At 47.5% G+C, this 16,335-nt stretch overlaps 1 protein-coding gene across 1 annotated transcript in view; it reads left to right on the top strand.

The window, feature by feature from the left end:
- Positions 1–16,335, top strand: part of LOC118943833 (uncharacterized) — a 78,116-nt gene that overhangs the window by 44,958 nt on the left and 16,823 nt on the right. Inside the window, exons 7-12 of the mRNA XM_036959913.2 lie at positions 1,589–1,988; positions 2,875–3,056; positions 3,204–3,283; positions 9,645–9,780; positions 10,206–10,322; positions 12,060–12,233. Coding sequence (XP_036815808.2) covers positions 1,589–1,988; positions 2,875–3,056; positions 3,204–3,283; positions 9,645–9,780; positions 10,206–10,322; positions 12,060–12,233 — 1,089 coding nt within the window. The remainder of the gene's footprint in view (positions 1–1,588; positions 1,989–2,874; positions 3,057–3,203; positions 3,284–9,644; positions 9,781–10,205; positions 10,323–12,059; positions 12,234–16,335) is intronic.

The following is a 16,335-nucleotide window of genomic DNA, read 5'->3' as shown; positions in this document are numbered from 1 at the left end:
AATTTTAGGACCGTCCTCTGACACTGCCTGATATAGAGGTCCTGGATGGAAGGAAGCTTGGCCCCAGTGATATACTGGGCCGTACGCACTACTGTAGTGCCTTGAGGTCGAAGGCCGAGCAGTTGCCATACCAGGCAGTGATGGTGCAGCTGTAGAACCTTTTGAGGATCTGAGGATATCTAGATATCCCTTTTGCAACAGACCAGGAAACACATAGAAACTAATACCCCAAGATCACATAGTCTACGATTTGATTACAATCATGGACATACACTGCCATATCCTTAGCCCATAAAGTGAAGTGGACCTGCCTGCAGACAGTATGTCAAGGGGACAGCTCAGTGTTTAATCATCAGTGGTCGAAATTTGAGAGGAGAGCGAAAATAAGAAAGCAGAGGTCAGAGCTTTAATAATATAATGTCTCTCGCTCTCACGAACAGGAGGCCATATGAAACAGCCTTTTCTAGGTTAAGTCCCAAATGTTGTCCCAAATGGTACCCTTTTCCCTTTATAGTGCACTACTTTTGACCAGGGCCCACACACTAGTCTGCCATTTGGGAGGTAGGACTTTGTGTCCTCCAGTCCTCTTAGCAGAGGTCACTTTTAATGAGAAGGACCCGGCCTGGCCACCAGCCACAATTCCGTACCTCTTCCTCCTGCCTGCTGCCTTTTCATCAAGTTCCCATGTATTATCATCCAGGACATTTAGTCTGGGTTATGGGAATCTAACAGCGTAATCTGACGAGATGTTGAGAGTAGGGTTAGAGAGAGGAGGGAGGCAAACCACCAACTTTGTGCACATCCCAAGTTACACCCTATTCCTTATATAGTGCCCTACAGTACCTTTGACCAGAGCCCTATGGGCTTTCCCTATGGGCCCTGGTCAAAGTAGTGCGCTATAGAAGAAATAGGGTACAATTTGAGACGTAGACCTTTTCCTCCCGCCCAGTCTGAGACTGGAACACTGTGTTCAGAATGGGACAGGTTTTGATGTAACACCATCCTTTAAAGGCCCACTTTATGATTTACAGCTGTATCTTTCACATTAATTCTTGAAGAATATCATAGGGCCTTAGATCAGCCCCTCCACACTTAAACAGCATCCACTCAATACATATTGATTATCTACACAGCAAATGACAAGACTAGCGTCCTGTCCACGGGGGTGTACAGGTGCACTATCTTAATTTGATCAATGTTGTCATAGAGAGTTTTCCTGTGCAGCAGACAATGCAAACTTGTAGTGTATTTGAGGCTTAAAAAGTTTTCTGAAGTTTGTAATTTCCACTTTGAAATGTCAGACTTGATTTTCCCTTACCAAAAATGTATCAACCACTACAAATATGTAAATGAATTATAATCCACATAATCATTCACATTAGCTGTTGCTGTAGGATTAGTTTCCTGCTGTAGCAAACTGGCTCAAATTAAGATCCTACATCTGTACAGTACAGAACAGCACAGTCAGGAAGTACATCAGACCTCTATGCATTATTATTTACACAGACAGTGGTAGTTCATGGACCGTGATGTGTTCCCTGTTTGTATCAGTATTAAGTCCTGACTCTGCTTACATACCTTCTCCCAGGTAGTGCTGGGCTTCGTGTGCGAGGCCGACTTCAAGCTTGTGGCCAAGGCCATTCGGGACCGCATCAACGTCATCAAGCGCCAGCGTGACAAACTGCTCCGCCTCGCAGAGAAGAAGAAGCAGGAAGAGGAGGAGCCCAAGCCTGTACTGCAGCCACCCTCCCTGAAAATCAACAGGTCTCCATCAAAGCCCCATCAGAGCCCCATAGGCGTCCATGCCCCCACCCCGGCCCAGAGCCAGGATCACCCCTCCCCTCCCCCGCTCACCCCCACCGTGTCCCCCGTCAACAGCTCTCTGGACTCAGGCATCAACGCCAGCTTCATCCATGAACCTGAGGAACCAGAGGCAGACCAGCACCAGCACTTCCAGGTCCACCACACCAGCTGCTCCTCGGCCAACTGTGAGAACACTTAACTTAACCTTTAGCCAATTTAGGCTGTGGCTCTGTCCCGAAAGGCACCCTAGTCCCTATATAGTGCACTACTTTTAACCAGGGCTCATTGCTTTCATAACTGTTGGTTTCATAACTGTTGTAGTGCTGAATGGCCCTGACTAGATGTACATGTGGGAGACCCTGAAAGAAAGAAGGATAACTTAATTATTCAGTCCCTGATGGTCTTACAGTGTACCTCACCAGTTTGTGTGTGTGTGTGTGCGTGTGCGCGTGTGTGTGCACGTGTGCGTGTGTGTGTGTGTGTGATTGTCCTCAAATGTTTTCTAGTGACCAGCAGAGAGACAATCAGAACCCTCTGTGTGGTCGATTCCTATAATAATAGTTACAGTTAATCTAGTTTAAGTATCTTCCACATTCATCATTATGTCCTGACCATGATGTTAATCTATAAGGAATCCTCTGAGCCCTCTGTGTGTGTGTGTGTGTGTGTGTGTGTGTGTGTGTGTGTGTGTGTATGCATGCATGCATGCATGTGTATGTGAGTGACTGTGTGAGTGACTGTGTGGGTGTGTGAGTGCATGTGTGCGTGCATGCAATCCTTTGTGTGAGTGCGTCTGTGTCAGTTAGTCAGTGAGTGCGGCCCTGCCTGGTCAGTCACATGCTCATGGCTGATGTCTCATGCCTGGTCAGTCACATGCTCATGGCTGATGTCTCATGCCTGGTCAGTCTCATGCCTGGTCAGTCACATGCTCATGGCTGATGTCTCATGCCTGGTCAGTCACATGCTCATGGCTGATGTCTCATGCCTGGTCAGTCACATGCTTATGACTGATGTCTCATGCCTGGTCAGTCACATGCTCATGGCTGATGTCAGATGTGTTTGTTGTAACAGCTGACTGCGAGACAGACGGCTATCTCAGCTCCTCTGGCCTCCAGGATCCCCTGGAGATAGCTGTCAGCCTCAACTGGTCAACCCTGACCCCTCCCACCCTGACCCAAAACACTGGGACTGGGACTACTGCCCTCAACAGACACCCTCAGCACCACTCCATCCCAGCCCTCCGCTTCCCCTCGGTGTGTACATGGGACAAACAGCTAGCTAGCTATGATGATGACGAGTAACTCTACCTGAACTGTACATTAATACAATTGAATTACCATAATACACTATGTGTCTGTTCCCTCTTCCTGACTGTTCCCTCTCCCTTGTCCTGTTTGTAGAGTATTTCAGTATTGGGTAATATGGAGCATGGCCCTTCTGGAGGACACTCTACCAGCGACTTCAACTCACCTGTGGACAGGTACATTCCTCAGCCTCTTCCCTAGAATAGATACTTTATTGTCCATTTTTTGCTAGAAAGAGAAATTCATGTCTTGCCTTTCCCATCACCACCAGACACACAAATACCAACACACACACACACACAAACACACAAATGCGCACGCACGCACATGCACGCATACACACACATTGAGAGGCACAGGGTCAGTCAATGCTGATCTGCTTCCAACAGCAGTGGAACCTGAGTTAAACAGACCACCAGTTGTCAAGTTCCAACTGGACCATCTAACCTCTACGCTTCATACGCCTCCGTACACATCTGTGTCCAAACAGCAGACTGACCTGAGGTTCTTAACAGCCCCTCTCTCTAGCTGAGGGAAACGACAGCCCCTCTCTCTCCCACCTGAGGGAAACGACAGCCCCTCTCTCTCCCAGCTGAGGGAAACGACAGCCCCTCTCTCTCCCACCTGAGGGAAACGACAGCCCCTCTCTCTCCCACCTGAGGGAAACGACAGCCCCTCTCTCTCCCACCTGAGGGAAACGACAGCCCTTCTCTCTAGCTGAGGGAAACGACAGCCCCTCTCTCTCCCACCTGAGGGAAACGACAGCCCCTCTCTCTCCCACCTGAGGGAAACGACATCCCCTCTCTCTCCCACCTGAGGGAAACGACAGCCCCTCTCTCTCCCAGCTGAGGGAAACGACAGCCCCTCTCTCTCCCAGCTGAGGGAAACGACAGCCCCTCTCTCTCCCAGATGAGGGAAACGACAGCCCCTCTCTCTCCCACCTGAGGGAAACAACAGCCCCTCTCTCTCCCAGCTGAGGGAAACGACAGCCCCTCTCTCTCCCAGCTGAGGGAAACGACAGCCCCTCTCTCTCCCAGATGAGGGAAACGACAGCCCTTCTCTCTAGCTGAGGGAAACAACAGCCCCTCTCTCCAGCTGAGGGAGATGACAGCACCTCTCTTTTCAGCTGAGGGAAACGACAGCTCCTCTCTCTCCAGCTGAGGGAAACAGCACCCTCTCTCTCTAGCTGAGGGAAACAACAGCCCCTCTCTCCAGCTGAGGGAAACAGCACCCTCTCTCGCTCACTCTCTCTCCAGCTAATAGAAACAACAGTCCGTCTCTTTCTAGCTGAGAGAAACGACAGCCCCTCTCTCCAGCTGAGGGAAATGACAGTCCTCTCTCTCCAGCTGAGGGAAACAACAGCCCCTTTTTCCAGCTGAGGGAAACAATATTCGGTCTCTCTCTAGCTGAGGGAAATGACAGCCCCTCTCTCTCCAGTTGAGGGAAACAACATTCTGTCTCTCTCCAGCTGAGGGAAACGACAGCCCTTCTCTCTAGCTGAGGGAAACAACAGCCCCTCTCTCTCCCAGCTGAGGGAAACAACAGCCTGTCTCTCAAGCTGAGGGAAACAACAGCCCCTCTCTCTCCCAGCTGAGGGAAACGACAGCCCCTCTCTCTAGCTGAGGGAAAAGACAGCCGCTCTCTCCAGCTGAGGGAAACAACAACCCATCTCTCTCCCAGCTGAGGGAAACAGCCGCCCCTCTCTCTCCGGCTGAGGAAAATGACAGCCCTCTCTCTCCAGCTGAGGGAAATGACCGCCCCTCTCTCTCCAGCTGAGGGAACGACCGCCCCTCTTGCACCAGCTGAGGGAAACGACCGCCCCTCTCTCTCCTGCTGAGGGATACGACCGCCCTCTCTCTCCAGCTGAGGGAAACGGCCGCCCCTCTCTCTCTAGCCTTGGGAAACGACAGTCCCTCTCTCTAGCCTTGGGAAACGACAGCCCTCTCCAGCCCCTCTCTCCAGCTGAGGGAATCGACAGCCCCTCTCTCTCCAGCTGAGGGAAACGGCAGCCCTCTCTCTCCAGCTGAGAGAAACGGCCACCCCTCTCTCTCTAGCCTTGGGAAACGACAGTTCCTCTCTCTAGCTGAGGGAAACGGCAGCCCTCTCCAGCCCCTCTCTCCAGCGGAGTGAATCGACAGCCCCTCTCTCTCCAGATGAGGGAAACGACAGCCCTTCTCTCTCCCGCTGAGGGAGATGACAGCACCTCTCTTTTCAGCTGAGGGAAACGACAGCTCCTCTCTCTCCAGCTGAGGGAAACAACAGCCCCTCTTTCTCCAGCTGAGGGAAACAGCACCCTCTCTCTCTAGCTGAGGGAAAAAACAGCCCCTCTCTCCAGCTGAGGGAAACAGCACCCTCTCTCGCTCACTCTCTCTCCAGCTAATAGAAACAACAGTCCGTCTCTTTCTAGCTGAGAGAAACGACAGCCCCTCTCTCCAGCTGAGGGGAATGAAGCCCCTCTCTCTCTAGCTGAGGGAAACAACAGCCCCTCTCTCCAGCTGAGTGAAACAACATTCTGTCTCTCTCCAGCTAAGAGACAAAACACCCTCTCTCACTCTCTCTCCAGCTGATAGAAACAACACCCCGTCTCTCTCTAACTGAGAGAAACGACAGCCCCTCTCTCTCCAGCTGAGGGAAACGAAAGCTCCTCTCTCTCCAGCAGAGTGAGACGACCGCTCCTCTCTCTCCATCTGAGGGAAACGACCACCCCTCTTTCCAGGTGAGGGAAACGACATTCTGTCTCTCTCCAGCTGAGGGACACCACATTCTATCTCTCTCCAGCTGAGGGAAAACAACAGCCCCTGTCTCTCCAGCTGTCGGGAAACTACCGCCGTCCTCTTTCCATCTGAGGGAAACGACGGCCCCTCTCTCTCCAGCTGAGGGAAACGAATGCCTTTCTCTCCAGCTGAGGGAAACGAACGCAACTCTCTCTCCAGCTGAGGGAAACAGCAACCCCTCTCTCCCGCTGAGGGACACAACACTCTCTCTCACTCTCTCTCGCTGAGGGAAACGACAATACATCTCTCTAGCTGAGGGAAACGTTAGCCTCTCTCCAGCCTCTCTCTTGAGCTAAGGGAATCGACAGCCCCTCTCTCCAGCTATGGGAAACAACATTCTGTCTCTCTCCAGCTGAGGGAAATGACAGCCCCTGTCTCCAGCTATGGGAAACAACATTCTGTCTCTCTCCAGCTGAGGGAATCCGACAGCCCCTCTCTCCAGCTATGGGAAACAACATTCTGTCTCTCTCCAGCTCTGGGAAACAACAGCCTGTCCCTCTCCAGCTCCAGCTGAGGGAAACAACATTCTGTCTCTCTCCAGCTGAGGGAAACGTCATTCTGTCTCTCTCCAGCTGAGGGAAATGAAGCCCCTCTCTCCAGCTGAGGGAAACAACAGCACCTCTCTCCCCCTGAGAGACAAAACACCCTCTCTCGCTCTCTCTCTCTCCAGTTGATAGAGAGAGACGGGCTGTTGTTTCTAACTGAGAGAACTGGGAAATGACCCCCCCCCTCTCTCCACCTGAGGGAAACGACCACCCCTCTTTCTTCAGCTGAAGGAAATGAATGCCCCGCTCTCTCCAGCTGAGGGAAATGACCGCCCCTCTCTCTCCAGCTGAGGGAAACGACAGCCCCTCTCTCTCCAGCTGAGGGAAACAACAACCCCTCTCTCCCGCGGAGGGACACAACAACCTCTCTCGCTCTCTCTGTCTCCAGCTGATAGAAACAACAGCCCGTCTCTTTCTAGCTGAGAGAAACGACAGCCCCTCTATCCAGCTGAGGGAAACGACAGCCCCTCTCTCTTCAGCTGAGGAAAACAACCGCCCCCCTCTCTCCAGCTGAGGGAAACGACCGCCGTCCTCTCTCCAGTTGACGGAAACGACCACCCCTCTTTCTTCAGCTGAAGGAAACGAACACCCTGCTCTCTCCAGCTGATGGAAATTACCCCCCCCCCTCTCCACCTGAGGGAAACGACCACCCCTCTTTCTTCAGCTGAAGGAAACGAATGCCCCGCTCTCTCCAGCTGAGGGAAATGACCGCCCCTCTCTCTCCAGCTGAGGGAAAGGACCGCCCCTCTCTCTCCAGCTGAGGGAAATTACCTCCCCTCTCTTTCCAGCTGAGGGAAACGGCAGCCCCCTCTTTCCAGCTGAGGGAAATGACCGCCCCTCTCTCTCCAGCTGAGGGACACGATTGCCCATCTCTCTCTCCCATTGAGGGAAACGACAGCCCGTCTCTCTCTCCAGCAGAGGGAAACGACAGCCCGTCTCTCTCTCCAGCAGAGGGACATGACAACCCCTCTATCTCCAGCTCATGGAAACGACAGCCCCTCTTTCCAGCTGAGAGAAACGACAGCCTGTCTCTATCCAAATGATGGACACAAGATTCCCTCTTTCCAGCTGATGGAAACATTTCTTCTCTTCAGCTGATAGAAACAACAGCCTCTCTCTCCAGCTGAGGGAATCAACAGCCTCTCTGTAGTCTATTTATTGAAGCACAATGGACTCTGATGTTTCTGTTTTACTTTCATATCAGATGTTTCTGGTAACTGTGTTTTCATGAAGCAGTATGTGAGGAGAACAGCTTTCTTCTCTGTAGGGGAGCCTTGAATGGGGTGGTGCTGGTCTGTGTGTGTGTGCGTGTGTGCGGGTGTTTGTATGGTCCAGCATGTGTAGCACATGGGGATGTGTGAAACTTACTCCTCAGCTTGAAGTGTCCCCACTTGCACCGGTGATTAGCAAGCTTTTTGCGTTGTGCGACTGGTAAGACACTTCCGGAAGGAGGTCACGTGTGCTAGCAAGACAGAGGTCCTGGGTTCGATCCTTGGTGTGATCCAAATCAGAAGGAACTGGTACTCGCTAAGCAAGTATCGTGAGGTCCTTTACATGTGTGTTGTCATCTGGTGCCCATTCTGTCTAGGCAACAATACCTTGTTCAAGTTTTATCCGCTGTGAACTGAAGTTACCCAAAAGTTATTCAAATTTTAGAGAATGGTTAGAAAGCACAGTGGAATCTTCTAACCAGTAGAGCGTCTGTCTGTAAATGTTTGCTGGCCTCAGAGGAGTAGTGGATGGCTGGAGGGATAAATCAGGGACTATGGTTCTAAGAGACCCAGGGGACTCAATTAGCTAACCATGAAGCTTTTTACTGCATGTTCTCCCAGGCTGTGTAACACGTTTTCATTACATAAATGCTCCACTGCTGAATAGAACACATGGATTTGTTGTTCCTTTCTTACGACTGTATTGTTTTCTTTTGGAGATGTGTCCAATATTACAGCACACTAACGTTTACTATAATCCTCACATTAGGCTTTATTTGGCATATACACTCACCGGCCAGTTTATTAGGTACACCCATCTAGCACTTGGTCGGTCCCCCATTTGACTCCAGAACATTCTACAATGTGTCAGAAAATTTTCCACAGGGATGTTGGTCCATGCTGACGTGATGCATCAAGCAGTTGCTGCATATTAGGCGGCAGTACATTCATGCTGCGAACAGCCCGTTCCATCTCATCCCAAAGAAACTCTATTGGGTTGAGGTCTGGGGACTGCGCAGGCCACTCAAGGAAGCTCGCTGTCATGTTCCAATAAATGTTTTTCCACTCCTCAACTGTCTAGTGTTGGTGATTGCGTGCCTGCTGGAACCACTTCTTCTTCTTTTTAGCTTATTGGAGTGAAACCCGGTGTGGTCGTCTGCTGCACTATCCATTCTGTGACAAGAATCAACGTGTTGTGCATTCCAAGATGCCATTCTGCACGATACTATCGTACTGTGCCGTTATTTGTCTGTTTGTGACCCGCCTGTTTGTGACAATGCATGAACACAGGAGCAATACCGACTGCGGAAGAAACCCAAGGGAGTGACAGATAAAGGGGAGATAATCAGGACGGTAATGGAGTCCAAGTGAGTATCATAATGATCTGCAGGTGCGCGTAATGATGGATGCCAGGTGTGTGTAACGATGGATCCCAGGACCGGTGGTTAGTATACCGGCGACGTCGAACGCCGGAGGGGAGGAGGGGGAATAGATGTGACAGCACCATTCTCGGTAAACCCTACACACAGTAGTGCTTGAAAAGCCCAGGAGAGACGCTGTTTCTGAGATACTGGATCTGGCATGCCTGGCACTGACAATCATAGCTAACTCAAAGTCGCTTTAGTCACTCGTTTTGCCCATTCTAACGTTCAATCCAACAGTAACTAAATGCCTCGATGCCTGTCTGCCTGCTTTATATAGCAAGCCACGACCACATGACTCACTGTTTGTAGGAGCGATTTGTGACATCAGCGGATGTAAAAAGGGCTTTATAAATACATTTGATTGATTGATTGATTCGTTAATTTTCGTGTACCTAAAAATTGTCCGGTGAGTGTATATTTGGCATGTTTAACGGTCTAGCTCTGTTTCCTATTTTGACGTGTGGTTATTTCTATTTCATCCTCATTGCATGGTTATTAACTCAGAAATAACTGCAACATAAAATGCACCCGTGGTTTTACAGCGGTAATGAAAAATGTACTAACACGCCAATCATCTTCACAGCTACGCCTCCGACGTGACCTCAGGCTTGAGTGATGGCTACGAGGGCCTATCAGAGAGGAGTGGCAAGACTGCTGCCAGGCGCACGGCTGGCAAGCTGTTCCGGAGGAGAGCCCGTTCAAGACTGCGCATCACTGGGGTAAAACAAATGCATTAATCAATCAAGACTATTCTATACAACTGATTGTCAAGCCCACAATTAGGGCCTGTCCCAAGAGCACCCATTCCCTATAGAGTGGGTGAATATAATGCTAATGGGGTACCATTTGGGATGCCTACTGCAGTTTCCCCTATATTAATTTAGCAGCAGCACTTTTTATATATATACAGTACCAGTCCAAATTTCAGACACACCGACTCATTCAAGGGTTTTTCTTTATTTTTACTATTTTCTACATTGTAGAATAATAGTTAAGACATCAAAACTATAACTATGACTACATCCTGCATACACACGTCCTGCATACACACGTTCTACATACAGACGTTCTGCTGCTTCCCCAGTGTTTCTTTAGTCTACAGAACATAAACAAAGTTACCCTGATGGATGGTGTCTCTATGCAGCTCTCTGACAAAGACGACCGGGTGGTGGAGTGTCAGCTGCAAACTCACAATGACAAGATGGTTACCTTCAAATTCGACCTGGATGGAGACAACCCAGAGGACATTGCAGCTGTCATGGTTAGTGGTCACCTCTAGGGTTCCCTATTCCCTATGTAGTTCACTACTTTTGACCAGGGCCCTAAATAGGAAATAGGGTACACCATTTGGGACGCAAACCTAGTCTACTCATTCGACCATTGGCCCTTCACTGATCTCCAAATAATAGACCTACACACTATAGGGTAGTATAATCTCCAGAGAAATGAAGCACTACCAGCTTATCTTAATAGCAGATTCTACTATCTTCCCCTATCTCACACAGCAGCACAGGCTCTACGTCCCACTTCCAGTTTAAACACGTTTCTCTGTGTTTCTATGTCATATAGATGTATCTCAGTTAGGGGGATGTGATGCATGCAGATAAGCAGTTTACACCCGTGCCATTTTAGTTTACACACGTCTCATTTAGGTTTGATTACGAACTTGGGGGGGTTCTGGCGTAGGTATACACAAAGCACGTAGCCAAGATGAGGTAGTGGTATTTTCTACTTCTGTTGGTGGTAAATTCTAGAACTTTGTGTTGACTGATTATTCTGTTTATTCTGACTCTGAATGAAACACAGTGCGCTTTTGTTTAGTCGAGTCTTGGCACAGAGTTAGTCAGGTCTTATAAAAGCCCCTGTGGTTATTAGTGCAGTACACCAGCACTACAATAGCTGAATTAAGACATGCTGACAGGAGAGCCAGCCCATTCACCACACCCAACCATCCAATCAAACCACAATTCACAGAATTATGCAAACCTCCTTAATCCTGCTCTAGACCAGTGGTTTTTAATCTGTGGTCCACGGGGGTACTGCAGGTGGTCCAATTTTTTATTGTGATTATTTATTTTAATTGTTTTGTTTAAAAAAAAAATTATGACAGTTGGGAGTATTGTTATTGTTTGCAATTTTACATAAATGTTCACAATGCAAATTGTTTTAATATAATAATAATAAAAGGCCTTTCATTTGTTACATTCACTGCTAAAATTGACCAAATATTTTATGTAAAAAAAAAAAATCTGCAACTAATGGTTGTCCTTGAGCTTTTGACGTAATTTGGTGGTCCCCAGAACGGAAAGGTTGGGAACTGCTGCTCTAGACTGCTCCAACAAACTGTGTGTGGAGGTTATGACAATGAGGGCAGACAGACATACACTACCGTTCAAAAGTTTGGGGTCACTTAGAAATGTACTTGTTTTTGAAAGAAAAGCAATTTTTTCGTCCATTAAAATAACATCAAATTGATCAGAAATACAGTGTAGACATTGTTAATGTTGTAAATGACTACTGTAGCTGGAAACTGCAGGTTTTTTTAATGGAAAATCTACATAGGCGTACAGAGGACCATTAACAGCAACCATCACTCCTGTGTTCCAATGGCACGTTGTGTTAGCTAATTCAAGTTGATCATTTTAAAAGGCTAATTGATCAATTGATCATTATGTTAGCACAGCTGAACTCTGTTGTCCTGATTAAAGAAGTAATAAAACTAATGGTCCTCTGTACGCCTATGTAGATATTCCATAAAGAAACGTGCCGTTTCCAGCTACAATAGTCATTTACAACATTAACAATGTCTACACTGTATTTCTGATCAATCTGATGTTATTTTAATGGACAAAAAAATTGCTTTTCTTTCAAAAACAAGGACATTTCTAAGTGACCCCAAACTTTTGAACGGTAGTGTACATACACAGACAGGCATGCAGGCAGGCAGGCAAACAGGCAGACGTGTTATTCATTTATTCATGGCGTGTGTATTTTCCAGGTACACAATGAGTTCATCCTGCCATCGGAGAAGGAGGGTTTCATCCACTGCATGGGTGACATCATCAAGAGGGCGGAGACTCTGATGAAGGAGCACATGGTCCACGTGGATGGCAGCCATGGAGCGCCATGCCCACAATTCCACAACAGGGTCAACTCATTGTCTGCGTCACAGGTCAGTACCAGCTCAGGATGGCAGCAGAAAACAGTCCATAACCTGGTTGACTGGAGTCTCTGACATTTTATGGGCTTTCCCCTGACACTGCCTATTATATATGTCCTGAATGGCAGGAAGCTTGGCCCCAGTGATGTACTGGGCCGTTCGCACTACCCTCTGTAGCGCCTTACGGTCAGATGCCGAGAAGTTATCATACCAGGCGGTGATGCAACTGGTGAGGATGCTCTCTTGAAACTCTCGACCCACTCCACTGTTCAGCCCGCCTTTTCCTGTAGTCCACGATCAGCTCCTTCGTTTTGCTCACTCACATTGAGGGAGAGGTTGTTGTCCTGGCACCACTGACAGTTCTCTGACCTCCTCTCTATAAGCCGTCTCACCGTCGTCGGTGATCAAGCCTACCACTGTTGTGTTGTCAGCAGACGTAATGATAGTGTTGGAGTCGTGTTTGGCCATGCAGTCGTGGGTGAACAGGGAATACAGCAGGGGACTAAGTACACACCCCTAAGGGGCCCCAGTGTTAAGGATCAGCGTGGCAGACGTGTTGTTGTCTACTCTTAGCACCTGGGGGCATCCCGTCAGGAAGTCCAGGATCCAGTTGCAGAGGGAGGTGTTTATTCGGTATGCGAATTGGAGTGGGTCTAGAGTGTCCGGGAGGATGCTGTTGATGTGAACCATGACCAGCCTTTCAAAGCACTTAATGGCTACCGATATGAGTGCTATGGGGTGGTAATCATTTAGGGGGGTTATCTTCGCTTCCTTGGGACCATAGACTATGGTGGTCTGCTTGAAACATGTAGGTATTACAGACTCGGTTAGAGAGAGGTTGAAATGTCAGTGAAGACACTTGACAGTTGGTCCACGCATGCTTTGAGTACACATCCTGGTAGTCCGTTTGGCCCAGCGGCTTTGTGAATGTTGACCTGTTGAAAGGTTTTGTTCACATCGGCTACCGGGAGCGTTATCACACAGTAATCCAGAACAGCTGGTGCTCTTGTGCATGCCTCAGTGTTGCTTGCCTCGAAGCGAGCATAAAAGCTTGGCTGGTGGCTCGTGTCACTGGGCAGCTCGCATATGGGTTTCCCTTTGTGGTCTGTAATAGTTTTCAAGCCCTGCCACATCCGACGTGCATCAGAGCCGGTGTGTGTTTTGTACTTTTATTTTAATTTTATATTCCCCGCTCTTGTCCCCGCAGGAGGCCTTTTGCCTTTTGGTAGGCCGTCATTGTAAATAAGAATTTGTTCTTAACTGAATTGCCTAAATACAAAAATCACCTAAACCAAAGACAGCAATGTGTTAAACAAATCAAAATATATTTTATATTTGAGATTCTTCAAATAGCCACCCTTTGCCTTGATGACAGCTTTGCACACTCTTGGCATTCTCTCAACCAGCTTGACCTGGACTGCTTTTCCAACAGTTTTGAAGGAGTTCCCACATATGCTGAGCACTTGTTGGCTGCTTTTCCTTCACCCTGTGGTCTGACTCATCCCAAATCATCTCAATTTGGTTGAGGTCGGTTGATTGTGGAGGCCAGGTCATCTGATGCAGCACTTCATCACTCTCCTTCTTCGTAAAAATAGCTTTTACACATCCTGGAGGTGTGTTGGGTCATTGTCCTGTTGAAAAACAATTGATAGTCCCACTAAGCCCAAACCAGATGGGATGGCGTATCGCTGAAGAATGCTGTGGTAGCCATGCTGGTTAAGTGTGCCTTGAATTCTAAATAAATCACAGACAGTGTCACCAGCAAAGCACACCCATACCATAACACCTTCTCCTCCTCCTCCTCCATGCTTTACGGTGGGAAATACACAAGTGGAGATCATCCGTTCACCCACACCACGTCTCACAAAGACACGGCGGTTGGAACCAAAAATCTCCAATTTAGACTTCAGACCAAAGGACAAATTTCCACTGGTCTAATGTCCATTGCTCATGTTTCTTGGCCCAAGCAAGTCTCTTCTTATTATTGGTGTCCTTTAGTTGTGATTTCTTTGCAGCAATTCGACCATGAAGGCCTGATTCACACAGTCTCCTCTGAACAGTTGATGTTGAGATGTGTCTGTTACTTGAACTCTGTAAAGCATTTTTTTCGGCTGCAATTTCTAAGACTGGTGACTCTAATGAACTTATTTTCTGCAGCAGAGGTAACTCTTGGTCTTCCATTCTCATGAGAGCCATTTTCATCATAGCGCTTGATGGTTTTTGCGACTGCACTTGAAGAAACGTTGAATGTTCTTGAAATGTTCCAGATTGACTGACCTTCATGTCTTAAAATAATTATGAACTGTCGTTTCTCTTTGCTTATTTGAGCTGTTCTTGCCATAATATGGACTTGGTCTTTTATCTTCTTTATAGCCCCCTACCTTGTCACAACACAACTGATTGGCACAAATGCATTAGCTAATAGTTAAGAAGATTCCTGGGTTTAGGAGTTATGGAGAAAGCAATATGAGTAACACTGTAATCAGAACATGGTGGTACTAAAAAGCTCTTGAACCTTCATATATGATGTCCTAGAGGCCTCCCTCTTTCCTCTCCACTGTCTTGTGTACATTACATTCCAGCTCTAATAATATACAGTAACTAGACCATTATTTAGGTTCAGAGTGGTTCACTGAGAAAGGGTCTCCATCCCACATGGCACCCTATTCCCTTTATAGTGCACTACCTTTGGGTTTAGGGCTCTGGTCTAAAGTAGTGCACTATATAGGTAATAGGGAGCCATTTCAGAAGTAGATAGGGGCAGCCAGGAGAGGATACTCTGTAATGCCAGGACATGTTCTTATCTCCAGAGAACAACATGTATGCTGTGCTGTGCCTTCCAGTAAACAGATCTAAGGATGTCCATAGTGGAGAACAATGTGCTGTTTCATGTGGGTCGGGAGGACCGGTAACTCCTTTTCCTACACATACTAACCTCTGGGTACATAATTACCTCAGGCAGTCCTGGAAATCTCTCCTTCCTGGCTCTGGATCAGGACCTGATTGAAAACAGGCTGCTGACCCTACCACATCTTTAACTGAGACCCCATATGGCCTTATACGTTTCTAGACTATTTGGACAATTTGTTTCCCCCCGGGGAGGCGTCAGACGTCACCGTCTGCTTTTGCTGTGGTGTTACTGAACCTGTCTGTTGCGAGAGATGACATTCGTAGGTAGATGCTCAATCGGATAAAAATCAAGGCTAACGTTACATACTGTCGGCGGTCACCGACTGTTAAGGGAATTTTTATCAATGATGACTAATAATGAATACATTTCAATCAGGACTGACTAGTCCAAATGCTATAATGTACTGTACATATGAATTTTCTCTCTTGCTCCCATTCCCAATTGTATATAATGTAGTCAGGAGTTTAGTAACAATGAAGGTCTGTTCCTTAGTTCATTTATTTGTACAATCTCCAGGTGGCAGGGACGGACTATCTCCAGACTGTCTAGAATGCTGATTTATAGTGACTGACCTTGGCTTTAGGAGAGGAGGAAAGGCTCGAGAACTATAGGGCCTCTCCATCGGTGTCATGAAAGAGATAGAACATTTAGAAAACGCTGACGTCAGGTTAGATTTGAATAATGATGGGTGAAGAGTCAGATAAACATTTATAATAATGTTGGTTATAAGTCTATTCGTATGATAAATCTGATAAACCTTGATAAACATATGAAAATATGTAGCTTAAGAAACAAGGTTCATGAAGTAAATAATTTGCTAGTAACAGATGGCATTCAGATTCTGACAATCTTTGACACTCACTTAGATAATACCTTTAATGATACAGTGGTAGCTATACATGGTTATAACATCTACAGAAAAGACAGAAATGCCAATGGTGGAGGTGTTGCCGTTTATATTCAGAACGACATTCCTGTAAAGCTTAGAGAGGATCTCATGTTAAAAACTGTTGAAGTAATATGGCTGCAGGTTAATCTGCTTCACTTAAAGCCCATTATGGTGGGAAGCAGCTATAGACCAAGTGCTAACAGCCAGTATCTGGATAACGTGTGAAATTCTTGATAATGTATGTGATATCAACAGAGGTATATTTTCTGGGTGATTTAAATATTGACTGGCTTTCATCAGGCTGCCCACTCAAG

Source organism: Oncorhynchus mykiss, chromosome 23 (assembly GCF_057628025.1).
Source record: "Oncorhynchus mykiss isolate SJ-2025 chromosome 23, ASM5762802v1, whole genome shotgun sequence".
In the NCBI taxonomy this organism is placed as follows: domain Eukaryota; kingdom Metazoa; phylum Chordata; class Actinopteri; order Salmoniformes; family Salmonidae; genus Oncorhynchus; species Oncorhynchus mykiss.
The sequence above is the reverse complement of the archived record's forward strand: the minus strand, read 5'-3'. Positions and strand labels throughout refer to the sequence as shown.